This window comes from Ictidomys tridecemlineatus, chromosome 2, assembly GCF_052094955.1.
Source record: "Ictidomys tridecemlineatus isolate mIctTri1 chromosome 2, mIctTri1.hap1, whole genome shotgun sequence".
NCBI lineage: Eukaryota > Metazoa > Chordata > Mammalia > Rodentia > Sciuridae > Ictidomys > Ictidomys tridecemlineatus.
This window is the reverse complement of record NC_135478.1, coordinates 28,329,474-28,351,896: the sequence shown is the minus strand read 5'-3', so window position 1 is coordinate 28,351,896 and position 22,423 is coordinate 28,329,474. Positions and strand designations below refer to the sequence as shown.

At 41.2% G+C, this 22,423-nt stretch overlaps 1 protein-coding gene across 3 annotated transcripts in view; it reads right to left on the bottom strand.

The window, feature by feature from the left end:
* Glb1 (galactosidase beta 1) overlaps positions 1-22,423 on the bottom strand; it is a 92,445-nt gene that overhangs the window by 26,718 nt on the left and 43,304 nt on the right. For all 3 annotated transcript variants that reach the window (XM_005317325.5, XM_040289914.2, XM_078038222.1), the window contains exons 10-12: positions 19,589-19,701; positions 5,517-5,591; positions 2,407-2,496 (exon numbers count right to left, since the gene is read on the bottom strand). In XM_005317325.5, coding sequence (XP_005317382.2) covers positions 2,407-2,496; positions 5,517-5,591; positions 19,589-19,701 — 278 coding nt within the window. The remainder of the gene's footprint in view (positions 1-2,406; positions 2,497-5,516; positions 5,592-19,588; positions 19,702-22,423) is intronic.

Sequence of the window (22,423 nt, the reverse complement as noted above, 5' to 3'; positions counted from 1 at the left end):
AATGTTCCGTGGGCTGCTTACCCCGGACCTGAAAGATCCAGGACCCAGGGAGCTCCAACCAATTCTAGAGCAGAGGGTCTGACCATGAACAGTGGCTGCAGGTGTTTGTATGTTAACCTGGAGGTCACTCTCCAGACTCCAAGCCTGGTGTGCTCCATGATGCTGCTAAGTGAAAACAAGTTTATTTGTTTTGCTTCCAGTGTTGGGGATTGAACCCAGGATCTTGCGTAAGCTAGGTAAGTGCTCCACCACTGAGCCACATCCCCAACCTGCAACTTCTATTTTATAGATGAGAACACAGATATACTGTTAGTGTGTCTATAACTGAATAAAGAACCAATCCAATGTTAATTGAAAAAACTAACATTTGGGGGCTGGGGTTGTGGCTCAGTTGTAGAATGCTCGCCTAGCATGTTTGAGGCCCTGGGTTTGATCCTCTGCACCACATAAAAATAAATAAATAAAATAAAGGTATTGTGTCCAACTACAACTAAAAAAAGTATTTTTTTAAAATAAATATTTTAAAAATTAACTTTAAAAAATTATTATTAGTATTGGTGCTGGGGATTGAACTCAGGAGTGCTCCACCACTGAACTAAACCTCCAACCCTTTTATTCTGAGACACGGTCTCACTGAGTTGCTGAGGCTGGCCTTGATCTTGCAATCCTCTTGCCTCAGCCTCCTGAGTAGCTGGCCTGATTAGAGGCCTAAGCCACCACACCCAGCTTAATTGTCTACTTTCTTGACCACAAAAATAAGACTTGTTGAAATAAAATCACAAGTGTAAAAATAGCAACTGGGGGTAAAATATACTAAGATTAGATATGCTGTTTTTATGTCACCTTACTGTTCAGACTTCTTCCAGAAAGCATTCTTCACCAGAAAAAATCAGAAAGGAAGATTCAATAACCAACATTTAAAAAAGCGGGGCCGGGACCCTAACCAAGTGATCCATTTTAACACAGCAACAAAGGGACAAACCAATGCCATGGCCATTCTGACGTCCTGCCCTGACAAGGACACGTCACCTCCGTTTTGTTCATGACCAAACCATTTCACTCAGTCTAATTGGTGAGGGGCAGCCTATAAATAGCCTGAACTCCTCAAAAGTGTCAGTGTCATGAGAGGTAGTCCTAGGAATCCTTGTAGATGAAAGAAAACTAAAGAGACATTATAACTAAATAAAAACGTAAGATCATAGATTGAAGACTGCATTGAAAAAAAATTAAAAGGGAGAATACTGGGATGCCCAGGGAAGCTTGGATATAGAATGTATTTAAATAATAGGATGGAATCAGTGTTAAATTTCCTAAGTGTGATCACTGTACTGTGGTGATATAGGAAAATGTCCTCTTTCTAAAAAAAAAAAAAAAAAAAAGAAACCACTGCACTATTTAAAGGTGATGTTGATTGACAACTAAACATGATTAAAAAAAGAAAAGCTAAAAAAAGCAAAAAAAAATAAAAAATAAAAAAAGAAAAGCTGGTGACTATGTACACAGCCTGGAAAGAAAAACAAAGCAGGCAAAACAATGGCTAACAACTGGTAAATCTTGACCAAAAGGGATACAGGTGTTTACTGTACTATTTTTGCAACTTTTTAAATACCTTTATTTATTTTTATGTGCTGCCGAGCATGGAACCCAGTGCCTCGCACTTGCTAAGCGAGTGCTCTACTACTGAGCCCCAGCCCTCTTGCAACTTTATTTTAAAATTTATTTTTTAGTTGTAGGTGGACACAATATCTTTATTTCATTTTTATATGGTGCTGAGGATCGAACCCAGTGCCTCACACATGCTAGGCAAGTGCTCTACCTCTGAGCCAGAACCCCAGACTCCCCTTGCAACTTTTTTAGAGGTAAGACTTTCAGAAATAAAAAGTTGGAGAAACCTTCTTTAAAAAAAAAAAAAGATGGGGCAGTGCCTAGAGATTCAACATGTACAAGTATACAGGTACTAACCATCAGATGTGCTCCAAAAGCAGGGAAAAGAATGTTTAGAAACCCAGGCTACCAAGAACACAGCATCTACACCACTGGGCTAACTGAGAACAAATAATTGTCTTGGGTATTAAAATAGTAGTTCTCCACTGAGGCCTAGCAATAAGGATTAACTAGACCAGTCAATGCACTCAATTTCTAACTTGTCCAGGAGTATGCTGAAGCAGGCTGAGCCACTTCCAATGGCTGTGATAAGTAGGACTGGGAGAAAAACATATGAAAGGTCAGTCCACTGAGTAGAAAGATCAGCCCACAGTGCACTGCTTCAAGCCAGAGAGCTGGAAACCCGGGGCTCAGACTCACTTGCTCAGCATTTTGGCCCCTGAACTCAGAACGAGCACTACAAGGCAGAAGGCACAATTTTGCCAGAAGAAAAAAGATAAAGCATTACCTCTGAAGACCTACCTGTTTCACCTGTATAAATGTCAAGGGATAAAGGCTTTTTATGGGTCCACCAGGACACAAGATGTCCAGAGCTGCCTCCACTGTCTTTAACTGAAAAGAAACAAAAGCAGGATTCACTCAGGGACACTGGTAATCAGAGAGGAACATTATATCCAAATTATCAAAGACATGAGTGGACTGGACCAAACCCCTAAATAAAACCAAGACATTCAAATTCCAACTAAAGTACTGCGTCCCAGTTACCTCCACTCCTCTATCCACTCCCCAACTCTTGATGAAGCTGTAAATGATGGTAGTCTTTTTTTTTTTTTCTGGTACTGAGGATTGAACCCAGGGGTGCTTTGCCACTGAGCTACATCCCCGGCCTTTTTTGAGACAGGGTCTTGCTAAGTCACTGAGGCTGACCTCGACCTTGCGATCCTTTCCCCCCAGCCTCCTGAGTCACTGGGATTACAGACATGCGCCACTGCGCCCGTCTAAATGAGAGTAATCTTAAAAAGAGTTTTAAACATGCCCGTTCAGAAATACAACCCGCTCAGAGCTGGCTATAAAAGGCTCTGAAAATGAATGAAAACCAAAGTTCTGAGGCTGCCTTCTTTGTAAAGCTTTCTATAACATTTTGACAAAACAACTGGGAAGTAGAAATAGTAACTAGAGGCAAATTATGCTAAAATTAGATATGCTATTCTTATGTCAGCTCACTATAACTATCTTATAGTTATTTTGCCCTCTCCTGAGCTTTTGGCAGCAAGTGTTCCAGCCTGTGTCTGTTCTTGGCTGTTTGTCTTCCTTGACAGACTACCAGGTCCTTTAGGGTAAGACATGTACTGTGCTCACCCCCACAGCCCCAGCTCCCAGGACACATGATAAACATTTATCTTATTCACTCCAAGGGATTGTGTATTCCTGCAATCCAGGATGTTTACTCTGAGGCAATAACACCCACCAATAATAACAGCTCCCAGTCATTGATCGCCTACACCCTCCAGGTGAGATGGAGCATTTCACACCCACTATTTCATTAGATTTCAGTTGCCCCATAAAGCAGGTATTTCTGTCCCCGTTTGTAATTGCGGCAGTAGAGGCTCAGAGAGCTCACAAGAGCAATGGCAGAGCCAGGATTTGCAGTTATATTTGGCTCCAAAACCCAAGGCTTTCCACCATAGGATACTGGTTAGGAATTTTACATCCATTTTCCATGGTTTCTCGCTGATGTGCAGCATCTAGGAATTTTTTTTTTTTTTTGTACTGGGGATTGACCCCAGAGGGAATTTTACTACTGAGCCATATCCTCAACCTTATTTTTTATTTTGAGACAGGGTCTCACTAAGTTGCTTAGGGTCTTGCCAAGTTGCTTAGGGTCTCACTAAGTTGCTGAGGCTGTGCTTGAACTTGGGATCCTCCTGCTTTAGCCTCTCAAGCCACTGGGATTACAGGTATGTGCCACTGTGCCCTGCACCCTAGGAAAGTAATCCTTTTTTTTTAAAAAAAATATCTGTTTTTTAGTTGTAGTTGGACACAATATCTTTATTTCACTTATTTATTTTTTATGTGGTGCTGAGGATCGAACCCAGAGTCTTGCATGTGCGAGGAGAGTGCTCTACCACTGAGCCACAACCCCAGCCCAGGAAAATAATCTTAATGACCAGTTCATCAAGTTGGCTACTCACATGGATTCTTACTCACTTGGATAACTAAAGCAATAACACTCACAGTAAAAGCTTTTATTCTATATAAATTATATCCTACATAGATTTCATTTAGTCATATGCCAATTTGGTAACCTTAAATTGTACACATTGAAAAGTCACTTCTAGACACACTTTTTAAAAAAAATATATTTATTTTTTAGTTGTAGTTGGTTGGGAACAATACCTTTATTTTATTTATTTTTATGTGGTTCTGAGGATCGAACCCAGGGCCTTGCACGTGCTAGGCAAGCACTCTGCCGCTGAGCCACAACCCCAGCTCCACACAACTTACTTTCATGGTAAACGAATGTGCTTCTGGGATTAAGCTAGGTTTTTTTGTTGTTTTTGTTTTTTCTTTGTTTTGTTTTGTATTTAAAGCAATGCTGTCATTTTAAATATTTAGAGTTATTTTCTGTTGCCTAATCTTCATGGCTCTAAAACCAACTAACCTTTTCCTTAATAAGCTATAGCAACGAACAAGTAGAAGGTGCTCCCTTTGCAAGTGTGATTAAAGTCTGATTAATCTAAAGAGAGATTCCTATCAGAGACAGAGACCACATTCTTTGTAGAATGTAGCACATGTATCTGACACTAGGTGGAAAATGTCACAAGAGCTCAACCAACCCACTATAGTGTCAAAGGGCTTCTTGAACGGAAAAATTATACAATCATGTTTGGCATTTTGCTTCAAGATAAAAAGTTACGATGCTATTTTAGAATCTCAAGTTTCTTAAGAAATAAGTAATTTCATTTTTTTTTTCTTATGAGTGAATACATGTAGGAGTTAGGAATTATGAGGGGAAAACCTAAAGGCAGAGATGGTCAAAACAAACTGACTGTGGCTTACGTCACTCCTTCTGACTATTAAATAAAATCTCTTTCTCTCTCCTTAGAATATAATGCCTTTAACTTATGATTAATTTCTAGCCTTTTTTCCCCCCCTGATGTCCTATATACCAATACATCTTTAAATTAGGACATGGTTTTGAGAAGAAGGGGTATGTGTAGTTGAGGGCAGAGGTTTATTAATATTCCTGTGGTTAGGAGCAACTCTTTTAAAAAGAGAGTGAATTATAATAAATTCACTATAAAGTAAAGAGCCACCCCCTTTCCACAAGGGCTGCAGGCACTGCTCTTTGGACAGCTGATCACTGAGCCAGAATGACCTGAATGATCTAAGAATGCCCGTGACTCCTGTTTATGCCTTACGTGCATATCCTGTCAACACACACCCCTATCTTCTCATCTTCCATTGCTCCATTTCCCCAGAAACATCCCCTACCCCATCTGGCTCGCGGAAAACAAGTTCACAGAAAAATAACGACTTTGTTCCCCAACACAGCACTTTCACTCACTGCGGCTCAATTACACTTTCTTATTCCTGTTTGACTTTCAACGCTTCTTATTTATTTTTCTTACCTTTTTCAGAGGCACTTTTCCATAGGCGAACTTTGGTGTGGAGGGAGGGATAGGACCTTCTGGTACCTCTTCAAACTATACATACACCAGGGGAGAGAAGAGAGGAAAGAAAAGAACTATTAAACCTTCAGAAACCAACCTGTAAAATTCATTTTTCAAAAGGAAGGTCAAAGTCTCGAACAACAGTACTTGGTGATTTTTGGAAAGGCAAAGGAACAAAAAATTTCTTCCAAAATTATGTCAGAGTTTTTTTTTTTCTTTTTTTTTAGTGTTTTTTTTTTTAGTTGTAGATGGACACAATATCTTTATGTATTTTTTTAAATATTTTTTAGTTATAGGTGGACACAATATCTTTATTTTATCTTTATGTGGTACTGAGGATTGAACCCAGTGTCTCACATGTGCAAGGCAAGTGCTCTACCAATGAGCTAGTAAAAAATTTATTTTAAAAAATATTTTTTAGTTATAACTGGACACAATACCTTTATTTTATTTATTTTTAGGTGGTGCTGAGGTTTGAACCCAGGTCTTCGCAAGTGCTAGGCAAGTACTCCATGGTTGAGCCATAACCCCAGCCCCCACTTTGTTTTTTAAAATTTTTTTTTCTTAGTTGTAGTTGGACACAATACCTTTATTTTATTGTATTTATTTTCATGTGGTGCTGAGGATCAAACCCAGCACCTTGCATGTGCTAGGCGAGCGCTCTACTGCTGAGCCACAATCCCAGCCCCTCAGGTAGAGTTTTTATTTTATTAAGTATGTGTCTGTAGTTGAAATGTGGGGAATCAATCATCCAAATAGTTATAGAACAAAGCTGAAAAATCAAGTGGAGGGTCAACAGCAAATAATGGGGTGAGGAAAAAAAGAAACCAAGACATGTGGCAACTCTCACCGCGTTGCTTAGCGCCTTGCTAAATTGCTGAGGCTGGCTTTGAACTCATGATTCTTCTGCCTCAATCTCTTGAGTCACTGGGATTACAGGTGTGCACCAACATGTCCAGATGTCTACAAATTCTTACAAAACATACACTGACGTATTTAGGGGTAAAGATTCGTGATGTATGCAATCCTCCAATGGTTTAGAACATATACATAGGGTGGCGGGGGAAGGAGAACAAATGATAAACCAAACAGAAATTTTGCTCTCGTGACTTTCCTTTAAATTTGGATTTTTTTTCTTGTGTGCATGTGGTGGGGTGGGTACTGGGAAATGAGCCCAGGAATACTCTACTACTGAATAACATGCCTATCCTTATTTTTAAATTTGATTTTGACAGGGTCTCACTGAGTTGCCCAGGTTAGCCCTGAACTTGTGATCCTCCTGCCTCAGCCTCCTAAATCACTGGGATTATAGGTGTGCATCATACACCTGGCCACTTTTTCCTTATTAAAGTAACAAGATGGACATTTTAGATTGCCCCTCTATCTATCTATATACATATATAAAAAATATATATGTACAATTTTTTTTTGTACTGGGGATTAAACTCAGGGGATACTCAACCACTGAGCCACATCCCAGCCCTATTTTGTATTTTATTTAGAGACAGGGTCTTACTGAGTCGCTTAGTGCCTTAAGTTGCTGAGGCTGGCTTTGAACTCGCAATTTTCCTGTCTTAGCCTCCCAAGCCTCTGGGATTTCATGTGTGCACCACTGTGCTTGGCTATATCTTCATTTTTTCCCACTTTTTCACCTGTCTTCTGATTCCAATTCTAAGAAATTATTTTTTTTTTCTGGTACTGGGAATTGAACTCAGAGGTACTCAACCACTGAGTCACTCCCCAGCCCTATTTTTTTTTTTAAGAGACAGGGTCTCACTAAACTGTGCCTCAAAGTTGCTGAGGCTGGCTTCAAACTCAAGATTCTCCTGTCTCAGCCTCCCAAGCCGATTGGATTACAGGTATGCACCACTATGCCGGGCTGAAATTCTCTTTTTAAAATATTTGTTTTAGTTGTAAATGGACACAATGACTTTATTTTTATGTGGTGCTGAGGATTGAACCCAGTGCCTCACACATGCTAGGCAAGTGCTCTACCACTGAGTCACAACCAGCCATGAAGTTATTTTTAATTTTCACGAACTCCTCGTTCTCTAGTGGCTACTTTTTCAGAGCATTCTATTCTTATTTTATGTATACAATATATTCTCAACTTTCTTGGAAAGAGACAAGGATATATCCTTCAGATTGAGAGCTTTTACTTAAGATCTCTCTTGTCCCTTGGTTCTCTGTTGCCTCTAGGGTCATTTCTCTCTATTTCATCTTGTCTTTCCCTTTCCTATTGTAGGTCGGGGTTTATGGTTATGCTCAAACACCTGCCATCATTGGTCATCCACTAGTGTTCAATGGTAAAGCAAACAAAATGTATCAGCACCTGCTTAAATCATTCTACCTGTAACAGTCCTGCTCTGTGACAGAGCAAGGTTTGTTTTAGAGCAATTTAACTTGAGAGTCAGGTGTAATATGGGGAGGGTCTTTGCTTTAAGAGGAAACATTTTTAATGTTTAAAGGAAACATTTTCAATGTTTTAATGTTTAAAGGAAACATTTTTCCTTTAAAAAAATGTTTAAATTCAAATTTAATTAAATGAACTCTTTCAAAAGTGTTTTAACGTGTTCATGTTGTATACATTCCCTTTTATAATACATTTTTATTTCATTTAACTTTCTTTGGCACAATTTCTCTGGGGTGTAAATGTAATAAATCCTATGAAAGCAAATTAAAATTCTTTTTTCACAAGGGACAATAAAATTACATTTTGAAGCATTTTAAATGGTACACTTGAAAAGAATGGCCCTATTTTTTTTTTTAACATATTTTGGTATTTTTTTCTTTTGATACTGAAGACTTAACTCAGGGGCACTTTCCCACTGATCTACATCCCCAGCCTTTTAAATTTATTTTTATTTTATTATTTTTTTTGTGGGTACTGAGGATTGAACTCAGGAACACTCGACCACTGAGTCACATCCCTGGCCTCTTTTTGTATTTTATTTAGAGACAGGGTCTCACTGAGTTGCTTTGTGCCTCGTTTTTGCTGAGGCTGGGTTTGAACTCATGATCTTCCTGCCTCTCAGCCTTCCAATCTTCTGGGATTAGAGGCATGTACCACTACACCCAACCCTTTTTATTTTAAGACAGTCTGTATTTTTAAGAGTGGTAATATTTTTAACAAGTTTTAAAAACAAATATTTCTCAGTCTTGATCCAACAAACACATTATCAGGCCTAAATCTAGGTAAGTGTCCTTGCATTCAAATCTAAGCAAATTACTACCTCTGTAACATATCCAAGAGATTAAATGTCATCTCTGTACCTAGAGATACAACATTTGTTTTATTGGCAAAACATTTTGTATCTCCTTTGATAGGCCATTCAATGTGTACCTCACATGCATATATACACACACACTTACACATTTTTCTTTCTGTAAGGAAAAAAAGTCTTTTGGGAAAATATAGCTCAGAGATTTATTAAAGGGGTCCTCAAAAGCAGACATGGCTGGTTATTTTATAAATTGTGGTGCATTATCAAGTTCAATTGATTAGAGAGAAGATACCCTGTCACCTGATGCTTAGAAGCTCTGGCACCACAAAACAGTGTTTATCTGATAAATTCACCATCAATCTGGCAAGCTTTAACATAACTACTCTGTTTTTGAATATGCATAATATAAAAAACTTTATATGCAATTACATAGCATCCACTGTAATAAAAATGGCACAGATTCAATCTACTTAACAGTATAAAAAAAATGGCAGATGAAGTTAGCATCATGGTCCTTTAAAAGTTTTTTTTTTTTTTTTTTTAAAGTTCTCTGAATTTCTGCCTGGTAGAAAGATGGCTCCCTGATAAACACTTTGTGTCTGAGTAGGGTGAGGGAGAACCTTCCAGGAAATACATAGGGTGCAATTAAACTTCCCATTTTTAGCTCCCTGTTGTTTCTATCCTTTCACCTATCTGCATTTCCGGGACCCTGTGTATTAATCTGTTTTCTGTTACTATAACAAAATACCTAAGGTATGTTAACTTCAAAAACACAAGAAGTTATTCAGCTCACAGTTCTGGCAAGTCAAGTCTTAATAAGCACAGGCTGATCTCTGGAGAGGAACTCCTGGTGGATAACAGAAGCATGGGCAGGAAGAAGAGATCATACTTCACAACAGGAAGCTTGAGAGGCAGTAGGACCAGGCTCATACTTTTATAAGCACCCTCTCACAAGAACAAACTAGGGTCTGGAGAGAAGTACCTATCCGTGTCCAAGGGCAGCACCTCTGCTTGACCCAAGGACATCCCACTAAACCATCTCCCATACCACCTTCCAATACTGCCACTCTGGGGACTAATATAACAACATGTAAACACTGGGTGACAAAACACATCCAGGGTTCTTTGAGGTATATCCCTGCTCCCTGAACCTATAAGCCCTGTCACTCTCACTGGAATCCAAGGTTTTCTTGCCCTCCATTTTCACTCTCCACTCCCCTGTCATCTGTCCCCACCCCCAGTACCTGGGATTGAACCCAGGGACTTTTTAAAAAAGTCTGAACCTCCAATCACACTTCCTCTCCCAGTTTCTATTCTAGACCCTCCCCTTATGCACATATAGAATATAAATTTAAGTGATATTTTTATAATTTGATACTGCTACTTACCCAAAGTATTTTTGGCATGGCTAAATACTGACAATATTTACATGACCATCTTTTTATATTTGGAATTGAATTATTTCTAATTTTAGTACTATAATGTTACAATAAGCAACTTCATGTCTAACATTTTTTTTTAATATTTATTTTTTAGTTTTTGGTAGACAAAACATCTTTGTTTGTATGTGGTGCTGAGGATTGAACCTGGGCCGCACACATGCCAGGCGAGCATGCTGCCACTTGAGCCACATCCCCAGCCCCAACATTTTTCTTTAAAAATTTTTTTTTTGTAAGTTGTAGTAGGACACAATATTTTTATTTTATTTATTTATTTTTATGTGGTGCTGAGGATCGAACCCAGGGCCTCCCATGTTCTAGGCAAGTGCTCTATCGCTGAGCCACAACCCCAGCCTTTCTTTAAAATTTTTACTTTTAAAAATAAAGCCCTGTGGATGGGAGTTGTGGCTCAGTGGTAGAGCACTTGCCTGGCACGTGTGAGGTACTGGGTTCGATTCTCAGCACAGCATATAAATAAATAAAGATCCATTAACAACTAAAAAAAATAATTTTTTAAATAGGACCAAAATTAAAAAAAAAAAAAAGCCCCAAGTAATAACCGACTAGGTAAAAGCCTAAGAACATTTCATATGACTCTTAAATGGTACATATCCAAGTTTTTAACCAAATTATGAAATATTTATGTTTTGCGCCCAATTATCCATTTGGATCTTGACATTTTAATCATTAGCTCATTTTAATATAAATATTAAGTATCCATCTGTCTACCCCACTTGCTACAATTTTCCTTTTCAATTTAATTGTAGTGATTTTTCATTTATACTAATTATTTAGCAAAAACTGTTTTATTCTAACATTTCAGAAAATAGGCAAACATACCAAAACACTGTACTCCTGAGCCTTTAGTTTCTTCCTAATAATGTGTTTTCAATCATAGTTTTCAAACCAACCATAAATACTGCTTCACACCATACTTACTTGGAAGGAAAAATTCCCCATAAGAAGCTGCTCTTTTCCCCACAAAAATCCAGCAGATTCAGTGGTGACCAGTTTTTCCTTCACCAAGGTCCCATTTTCATTCATCTAACAACTCTTACTTAGAAAGTACCTTGTGTCGGTTCTATGCTTAAACAGCTCCCAGCTCTGTGAGAAATACTTGTAAACAAGTTATATTCACACACTGTAAGAAGTCATGGGTTAAAGATTTCCACCCTGCAAGACAGCAGGAGAAGACAGTGTGTGATCGATTCTGCTGAGAGACAGAATCGACACCCCAGAGAAGGTCACTGAGGCATGGCTTCATTCTCCAAGAGAACAGTATGTGCAGAGGCCAGAAGGTATCAACAGCACTGCTCCATAGAGGTGTTTTTGTTTTGTTTTGTTTTTGAGAGGGTGGGGAATGTCTTTTCTTTTTTTGATCCAGTGGTACATGCTTGTGGTCCCAGCTACTCAGGAGGCTGAGGAAGGAGGATGGTAAAGACCAGAAGTTCAAGACCACCCTGGTCAACCTAGTAAGACCCAATGACATACACATACATACACACACACACACACACACACACACACACACACACGGTAGAGAAAGAATAAAAGAAAACAGAAAAGCATATGGCATGGATCTGCAATGCTCCCCAAGCGTTCACATGTTGAGGACTTCATCCCCAATGTAACAATATTCAAAAGTGGACTCTTGGGAATCGATTGAATCTTGAGGGCTAAACCTCAATAGTGGATTAATCCATTTGATGGAATAATAATCTGAATGGATTTTTGTGAGGTGGGACCTAGTTGGAGGAAGTAGGTCTCTGGGGGGTGTGCCCTGGGTTTATCTTGTCCTTAACCCCTTCCATGCATGCACTTTCTTTCTCTGCCTCTTGGCTGCCATGAACCGAATGGCTTTCCTCCACCACGATGTTCTCATCTCAGACCCAGAGCAATGGAGTCGGCCAACCAGGGACTGAAACCGTGAGCCCAAATGAACCTTTCTTCCTCCAAGTTGTTGATATCAGGAATTTTGGTCATAGATATGAAAAACCATTCTCTCTCTCTCTCACTCACACTCACTCACACACACACACACACACACACAAAACAGATGGAACAAAAAAAGACAAGGGTCTGGGGTTGTGGCTCAGTGGTAGAGTGCTTGCCTAGTATGCGTGAGGCACTGGGTGTGATCCTTAGCACCACATAAATATAAAGATACGGTGTTGGCCTAAAACTAAAAATTAAATATTTTAAACAAAAGCAAACAAAAAGAAAGACAAAGCTAAAAGAAAATGGGTGAGGGGCGGCCAAGGTCACAGGAGGCCAGATCAGTGTTTGAGAGAAATCATTCTGAAAGACGAACGAGAGGATCCAAGTCATGGGAAACGAAGGAACAAATGACATGACAGTAGAGCCAAGGCTTTAAAGGACTTCTGAAATCATCAGCTATAAATCATGTTTCCATCAGCACCATGGGTCAACAAGAGACTACCTGTGTCTGTCCATGGAGTCTACCCAAGGTCATTCTAGTCATAAACACAGGATAGCAGTTCAGCCAGTGCTGACTGATCCTAGGTCAAGTTTCAAATTTCATTAAACCTCCAAAGTACTGAAAAGCACAGTGCCTGTTCTCTTGTCCCCACTCTCCCACTCAGCCCCAGTTTCTCCCTTTGGAAAAATCCCAGAATCCACTGGAACTGTCAAGGTCCTCCACTACCACTTGATTAATTTTTACAGAATAGACCATCCTCAAAAAGTCATCTGAACTCTTCTCATTGATGGTGATCCCTATGAAAAACTGGAAGAACACTCTTAAAACAGGTTCTTAAATTTATTCAAAAGCACACAGAACAAACTCACTACTGCCCCGTCAGTAGTCGGTAGGTAGGAGGAGGGCGCTAGCCTATAGTTTTATGGTTCAACCTCGAGGTCAAAGTGTTAACCATGTCTGGTTGAGTTTTACCCACACCAAAGAGACTACCTTGGAAAAATGCAAATGTCATGAGCTTTGTCATGCCTTAAAGATTCATACACCAAGGGCTGCCTGGGTCCTTCACCACTGAACACAGGATCTTGCAGCCTCCTGGGCAATTGTCATCTCCGAGTGCACATCTGTGAAAGACAGTGTCCACCACTATCTAATACACCCTTAAAAGGGGTTAATAAGGAGACACTTCCTGTTCCTTGGATCTTTGATGAAAGGAGGGAGCAAATAGATCTACATTTGGAGGTATTTACCATCCAATTTCTTTTCCTTGATGCAAGCAAATACTTTGAATACCATTTATCAGTCAATTCAATAGCTATAATGTCCACAAGACAGACACTGGGTGTGGTGGCACACACCTCAGGGGCTCAGGAGGCTGAGGCAGGAGGATTACAAGTTCAAAGCCAGTCTTAGTAACTTATCAAGGCCCTGAGCAACTTAACAAGACCCTGCCTCTAATAAAATACAAAAAGGGCTGGGGATATGACTCAATGGTTAAACACTGGGTTCAATCTCTGGTACCAAAACAAAAACAAAACAAAAAAAAACCACTAAAACTTTTGAGGTAGGCCGTTTCTCTCTTCCAAACAAGGAAGGAAGGAAAGAAAGGAAGAGGCATAAAGGAAGAAAGAAAAGTGGAAAATGATAGCCACACAGTTAAGCTGTGATCCACTGAATTCCTTGTTTTTAAATGTATATATATATATATTTTTTTAATGGGGTTCTGAGAATTGAACCCAGTGCCTTACATGAGCTGGACAAGTGCTCTATCACTGAGCCACAAGCCCAGCCCCCATTGTATTCACTTCTGACATCTGTGTCCTTCAAGGGTTCACTCTGCTCTGCCCACTGGTTACATACCTGGGATCCCCGAGTTTTGTTTTGTTTTGTTTTGTTTTTTAAGCGTGGTCCTCTGTCCTTCTGCATTGACTCTCACCATCTCAGTCTCTCCCTGGACATAAGCTTCCACCTTCACTGATGAGCCCTGAATCTGTGCAGAGGTCTCCCTGGAGGATCTCACTCTTAAGTGCTGGTGCTTGTGGGACAGATATTCCATCTGGATGTCCTCAGAGGCACCTTGAGCTCAGCAAGCCCAGAGCTGAGCTTGCCTCCCTCTTCCTGCCTGTGCCTCCTTTGCAATCCTCTCTCTTGGCTGCTGACCCCAATATCCACTTTGTCGTGTAGCCAAGGTTGTAACCTGGACAAATCAACAGCTCCTCATTCTTCCTCATGCCTGCATCCAGCCAGTCACCAAGGCCTACCGACTGTACTTCCTGATGTCCCGATCTTGGAGGACTTCCAGCCTCCAGAACCGTGAGAAATCAATTTCTGTTGTTTGCAAACCACTTAGTCTATGGTACTCTGTTATAGCAGCCTGAACTAAGACACATGCAAATTGCAGTGACTTCTTTACTAACTCTAAACACACATTCATTTTTTAAAAAATATTTTTTAGTTTTCAAATCCATTACTTTTTCTTCACTCCCTGCTGCCCCTGCCATCATCTCATTCTAGGTTACTGATAACAGCTACCCAACTCATCTTCTGCATCCAGAGATACCCCAAGGGAGGGGTCCTAGTGGTACGTTCACACTGTCGTATGTTTTTGTACGATTTGCAAAACAAAACAAAACAAACAAAAAAAAACTTAACCACAATAAGCTAAGACTCTTGTCTCTTTTGGCTCCAATTTCTCCGTCACATGTCCTCTTACATCAGAGGCCTTTACAGTGCTACAAGCATCTTTGGGATTCAACTATAGAGCAGCTGAGATGGGGATTTATTTAACTTGAGTACAGTAGGATCTATTTGCAGGGTTCACTGTTGCTTCCATAAGTAGGTAAATTATTGCTTAGAGATTATTCCTACCACCCAATGAGCCGACTCTTTTGGCTTCATATAGCAATGCAATCATGCCCTAGGGCACCCAGCCTGGAAGTGGGCGAGTTGTGGAAGAAAAACAAGTTTCGAAATGTAGGGGGCCAGAATCTATACTGAGGAAATTTCTTTGGAATATTACAGCTCACACATTAAAGGACTTGAAAGAGATGGTCCTAATTTTGATAACAGTTCTAAAAATTTATGAGATATTATCAGTAGTAAAACGTGAAGCTTTTCTGCTTTTCCCCAACTACCAATACTGACAAACTTCAATCACTGTAGTCAAGTGAAAAATTTCCATTCTCTCTAGATAAAAAGATTACCAACTATTGCCATCTGAAAAGACAACAAGTGCTCTACCACTGAGCCACAACCCCAGCCCAAACACACACCAGGGAAGAATGGTACAGGTGTTTCAAACAGTGAATAAATTCAAAATGTCGTTAAAAAATGTTGTAGGCAGGCATGGTGGCACATGCCTGTCATCCCAGCAGCTCAGGAGGCTGAGGCAGGAGGATCCCAAGTTCAAGGCTGGCCTCAGCAACTTGGTGAGGCCCTCAGAACTCAGTGAGACTCTGTCTTAAAGTAAGAAAATAAAAAGGGCTTGGGATGTGGCTCATTGGTAAAGCCCCTCTGGGTTCAATCCCCAGTGATGGTCATAAACATTGATATTTGTGATTCTTTTAAACTTTTTTAATTGAATATTTGTATCTTCCCCAAATTCCTGTGTTGAAATCCAAAACCTTGATTGGTGTTATTACAAGGAAGGGCATTTGAGAGGCGGAACCCCTCCGAATGGGATCAGTGCCTTATGAAAGAGACCCCAGGCCTCTTTTTGTCACATGAGGGTACAACTAGAAGCCAGCAGTGTGCAGTGCAGAAGAGGGTGCCTGCTGCAACCTGACTGTGCTGATGTCCTGATCTTGGAGGACTTCCAGCCTCCAGAACTGTGAGAAATCCATCTCTGTTGTTTGCAAACCACTTGGTCGATGGTACTGTGTTATGGCGTCCTGAACTAAGACACTTGCAAATTGCAATGACTTCTTTACTAACTCTAAACACACAATAATTTTTTAAAAGTATTTTTAAGTTGTACACGAACACAATATCTTTATTTTTATGCTAAGGATCAAACCCAGTGCCTCACACATGTTAGGCTCTAACGCTGAGCTACAGCCCCAGCCCCAACACACATTCATCTTTAATCCCTCACTAGAATATCCATCTACCTGCATCATTTTCTTTTCTTATAATATTTCAATGGCACCCTATTACTTGTATGTCACCCTATTACTTGTAATTCCTAATATGGTCAAATTCAATTGCATTTATCGTCTTAGTGAAGTAGAAGATAATGTCACCTGTGCAAGTATTAGGGTGATGGTTTACACCAGACAGTGAGAAGCAGAAATGATCAAGGACAAAAGAGAATGGGAGGCTGTTAAAGATCCAAATTATTAGTACAAATCTCTGTCCCAGCAAGTTCACACTGGAGTTTAAAATACTCCTGCCTGGATGCTACCCTTTGGGTAAGAGTCCCCCAAAGCCCTTTGTATCAGAGGCTTGGTTCCCAGCCTGGTGCTGTTGGGAGCGCATGAAATCTTCAGAGGTGGGACCCTTCAGGAGGTCTTTAGATCACTGAGGGCATACCCCAAAGGGAATTGTGGGACCCCAGCCCCCTCCTCTTCCTCTCACTTCCAGGCCAAGAGGTGAGCGGTTTTACTCCACCTTGAGCTTCCACCATGATGCTCTCTCTCATGGACCCAAACTGCCAAAATGGTGAACCAAAATAAACCTTTCCTCTTTATAAAAATTAGCACTTGTCCAGAATAAAACACTAGGTGTTCATGTCACAAGCTCTAACAGGAAACCCTCTGGGTCTGGACACCAGATAAGCACTAATGGAATGGTTGAGTAATATTCCTCCTTGATTTTCTTGGGAACAATTGAGCAATAGCAATTACTGCAGCTCCTATATATAGGAAACTGTCCACAGAGGTTTTGTGGATGAGTGGGCACAATTTCCAGAGAGTTTCTAACTTTAGCTAAAAACAGAGTAAGTGAACAATAATAAAAACTAGCTCCTATATGTCATTCCCTAAGAAGTGTGTGGACCATATCACTCAGATGTGGAAGTGGGGTACCCTGCTCCACTTCAAGACTCAGATCTGGTTCTGTTCCCCTCCAAAGTCTCGCTGTTCTGTAAGTCCACTCCTCACACAATGCTGGGTGACTTTTTCTCAAGACCGAGATTGGAAAGAGAGGTATCAAACTACAGACTGGCCATTTCTTTAAAACTTGCTCAAAAGCTGGTTCATTTTATTTGCCGGACTTCTGAAGTAAAAGGGATTGCTTGCGGGCACGGTGGTATATGCCTATAATCATAGCAGTTCTGAAGGCTGAGGCAGGAGGATCTCAAGTTCAAAGCCAGCCTCAGCAACAGCAAAGGAGCTAAGCAACTCAGTGAGACCCTGTCTCTACATAAAATACAAAATAGGGCTGGAGATGTAGCTCAGTAGTGGAGTGACCCCAAGTTCAACCCCCAGTAACTACCCCCCCAAAAGAGGGATGCTTTAAGACACCCACATGGCTTTCTCATCATCTTAAAGTCTCTATTTAAGCTTCACCTTCAGAGGAGGTCTACATTCACCAAGCAGCTGAGACCGGTACCTGGCACTCAGAGGATGCTTGATGAAGATTTGTTAAATCACTTATGAATAAACGAACAATGTGGGTAAGGTCAAATACTATCAGAAGCCACCAGAATAAGGCTTTTTAAGTTTTATTTTTAAAAGAGAACCAAAATCCATGAAAATGAAACTCTGAGAACTAAAATATGTCACAGTAAATAACACAACAGGGATGTAATGGCAGTTAGAGCAACTTAAAGGAAGTAAAGACACTAATTTTTAACTACTGTAAATTAAAACTGAATGTTAAAGTTTCTTGAGAATCAGAGGCGTACTGTATGAACCCATTTGCATATAGTACCCAAACAAGCAAAATCTACCTATGGTGATAGAAATCAGGAGAGTAGTTAACTGGGGAGGTTGGTTGGGTGCTGATGACTAGAAAGGGGTGTAAGAGGGGCTCCCGGGAGCTGTGCTAGTCACAGTGCTGTGTTCACTTTTAGGAATTCACCCCAATTGCTTACAGAAGAGCTGTGCTTGTTGGTGGGCGTTCATATCACACTTCAGTGGAAAACCACCACAAAAATAAAAAATGTAGTGAAAGTCATCCCAACTAGAAGATCTAGAAGTGGGTGAAGAACCCTCAAACAACCCAAAAGAAAGCGGTACATGGACATGGTGACACATGCCTATAATCCCAGAATTCAGGAGGCTGAGGCAGAATTGCAAGTTGGAGGCCAGTCTCCGCAACTTAGAGAGACCCTGTTTTGCAAGAAAATGAAAAGGGTTGGGGAGGTAGCACGGTGGATAAAGACTAGCCTCGCCCAAGTGAAGCCCTGGGTTTGATCCCCAGTTCTGCAATAAACAAAAAGGAAAATAAATACAGAAACAGAAAATTTCTGAAACTGAACAAAGGTACGAGAGCAAGTTTGGGAGATACAACTTGCCGAGATTGAAAGCCACAATAGAAGAATAACATGTACAAAAATTTCACAGTATATTTGAAAATTTAGATGGAATTTAGACAAATTATAAGAGTATTTAAGTTTGGATCCTATTTTTTCTATATGCCCCAAATATTTCACAATATAAAATGTTAACACCTACTTAAAATTCAGATTACATCATATTTTTTAAAAACCCTACCAATTTATAGGCAGAAAGTCTTTTTTTTTTTTTTTTAACTTCAAAACTCAGGTGACTGAGCAGAAAAATTGTGGGTTTTTTTTTTTTTTTTTAAACTCCACCACGGAGACAGGAAACCCTACCTGGGAGCTTTAAGTGCCTCAAAAGATTAGAAATAGGCAGATATAAGCAGCTCAGGAGGAGGCCAGGAGGAAATAGCAATCACTTGCCTCAGATAGAAAAATAAAGCTTCACTCATTTTTTGCACAGCTCCCATTGTGATGTGCCTCAGTGTCCACAGATTTCTTTTCCCCCCACCATACTTGAGCCATTTACTACAAACAATTAACAGGCTAACACTTACTGGACATGTGTGTGTTGTCAGGGACGATTCCGGATGGATTACATTTTTTTTAATATCTATTTTTTAGTTGTAGTTGGACACAATACCCTTATTTGATTCATTCATTCCCATGTGGTGCTGAGGCTCGAACCCAGCAATTGCTAGGTGAGCACTGCACGCTGAGCCACCACCCAAGCCCTCTTTTTAATCCTTCTAACACAGCCAGGTGTCATTATACCAATTTGACAAATTAAAAGGTCAGTAAAGTGACTTGTTCATAAACTCTTAAATCAAGTGGGGGTCAAGACTCAACCACAAAGTTACCTGCCACTTCCCCGCATCTATCCTTTTAAATCTGAAGGTTCCAGGCAGGAAAGTGACTACAGAGCCACAGTGAGTTGAAGGCAGGCTCTGCAGGGAACCCCACCCCACCCTGCCATATGGAGCACTCACCATTTGGATAACCTTTCGCAGAACAAAATACTTCTCAGTGAGGTCCCCTGCCTCACTCAGTGGGGCATCATAGTCGTAGCTGGTGGGCTGTGGTGCATAGGGTGTGTTGGCCCCTAGAAGTAAAAAAAAAAAAAAAAAATGTACCACCAGTTACTACTGAAGGCCCTGCTCAGGGACACGTTCTTTGGGACCCACAGTTACAGGATGATGGGAAGAAGAAATAAAGAACACATTCAAACCAATTGTTAAGAGAGACAGAGGTGCTGGTGGAGTTGTGGCTCAGTGGTAGAGGGCTTGCCTAGAATGTGTGAGGCACTGGGTTCGATCCTCGGCACTACATAAAAATAATAAAGGTTTAATTAAAAAAAAAGACACGGAGGTGGTCTTTAGGATGCAAATTTGGAGGAACCAATTGTTCCTACTGATGGCACTTGCTAATAACACCAGAGTTCACAAAGCATTTTCCTCCTCCCCCAACTATAGAACTTCATAGCTGTGATCCTAACAGAATAACCACCCCACTGGACAAGCAGACAATCTGACGCTCCCTACAAAAATCTGCTAACATCTCACAAATAGTAATAGCAGGGCTCATAACATGACCCACATCTGTTAACCCTTCAATCCCTGATCTTTCTCATGTCCTCCAACTATATGGCAGAGAAAAAGGATCTGGTGGAGAGAGATGACCAGGTTGAGGATCAGCAGAAAATTGAGAGCTTATCAAAGCAACGTAGGAGATGACTGTAGATCCACAGTAGCCAAAAAGATTCAAAGGCAATCCTGAAGTCTTTGGAACATCTAGAGTATAAATAGGGTTGTGGTGTACCTCTTGTAAGCTCCTTGAAGACAAAGGCACTCGCTCATTACCCCAGGTGCCAGATGTGTCCCTCTGAGTGTCAGCCTCTACTGTCTTACCCAATGTTACAACCTCCCTCAGAGCCCATATCCAACAACTGACCAGTGTGGGGACATAAAAACCAGCTCCCTTTGCCTTGAAGGGCCATGCCAGCTCCAGAGTTCCCTTTGGGATGTGCGGAGTCCACTCATGAAATTGCAACACAGCCCAATTTATCTGCCACGATCTCTCTAATGGGTATTGCTCTTGAGGGCACATAGAGTGAACTTCCTGCCTGGTAAAGGAGTCTGTTTCCTGGGGAACTTGACCTATCACAAAGACCAATGCACTGTGGCAGTACTAGGCATTCAAAAGGACTAGAAAAGCAATGTTCTCATAGTTAACGTCCAAGGGGCAGGGTCTAGATCAGAGGTTCCTAACCTCATCCCAGAGGACGTTCACAGGTATGAAGTCACGTACAATAGCAAGTAGCACTTTGAAAAGTTGCCCATGCATGGGAGTCACATGGTCAGCCTGTGAAAACATGCCTTCCAAGCCCTAGCCCGGGGATTCTGATCCAGCAGGTCAGAGTGGGACCTGTGACTACATTTCTAACAGGTGCCAGGGGGTGCTGATGCTGCCCTCTGTGGATCAGCAAGGCTTAGTGCCTTTCTTCTCTATTCAGAAGTCACTTTGCAATGCAAGTGTGTGACAGTGAAGCTATGTTAGGATTCCTCTTTTGTCCCAACTAATGTTTAAATAAATGAGGCACAAAATATAACAGGTAATAAATTCCTTGGACAAAGTTTCAAAAACGATGGAGCCTGGCTGATCCTCTGGATGGATGAAGTTAAGGATCTAAGAACTTTTTCATTCATTGTTTAGACAGATAATCTCTGTTTTGAAAGACCTGGACCATTCTCAACGAACTGCACTGACCCAGGCGTCTATCACTCCCTGCCATTTCTTATAAGAGACAGCTCACAGCCAACAGGTCTACCCGCCTCCGGGGAAGCACATGTTCAAAGGCATCCCTTCCCGTGAGACCTGAAGAAAAATAAAACCACATCCCTTGCTGCAAGGAGCTCACCTTCCTCGTGGCTCATCTTCTACCTCTGATGTGGCATGGATTGTACTGCCTAGGTTTCGTATTTCTGTCTCACGCTGCACTAAATTGTATGCACGTTAAGGGTGGACTGTGCCTTACTGACCCTCGAGTCCTCCATCAGGGCCAGGCATGAAGGAGATGCTCAACCAGTGGGTCAAGTTGAGTTAAGCAAGTGCAACTTCTGGAAATAACCATTAGGGGCTGAGGGATCCAGGTCTGAGGGTGAAGGATGGACGGGAAGACAAGACTTTGTTCTAGTTCATAACAGCACTGGGCAGCGTCATAGAGAAACGGTGCGTATGGAAGCCTTCTCTGGCCATGTGAATGGGAGTGACGCAGGAAGGCAAGAGAAATGGCAAGGCTTGGCACTCCCCAACTATCCACACCATACAAAAGTATAGGACACCTGGGTCCTGTAGGCAGCCATCACACAGACATGGACACTCACAGGCACAGGCCACAGGCACACACACTGCACAAACTCCTGCACTTGCCCTAGGTAGGATGGGCAGTGAGCCTCCTCTAGACGTTGTTCTCTCTCTACTGTCCTCTGGGAAGTGTCTGAAAAATAGCTACTAGGGACAGACTGGCCCTCCCTCAACTCCCCAAAGAGCCAGGGCCAGAGGGCAGGGCCAAAGGCACAACCCAAGTGGGCTGCTTTGGAGCTGGTTCAAGGGCTGCAGGCTGTAAGGAGTTACCCAAAGGGCAGCGACTCTGGTTCAATGAAGCCTGAGTTTGAATCCAGGCCCCATCCTTTGCCAGCTGAACAGGAATGTGCAGACCCAATTTTTGCATGCAGATACTCCTATCTGTAAAGTAGTGTCCGTCATCTCTAGCCTTGATGAGAATGATGTGCAAACTAAATGAGAAAACAGAGGCAGAAAAGAGA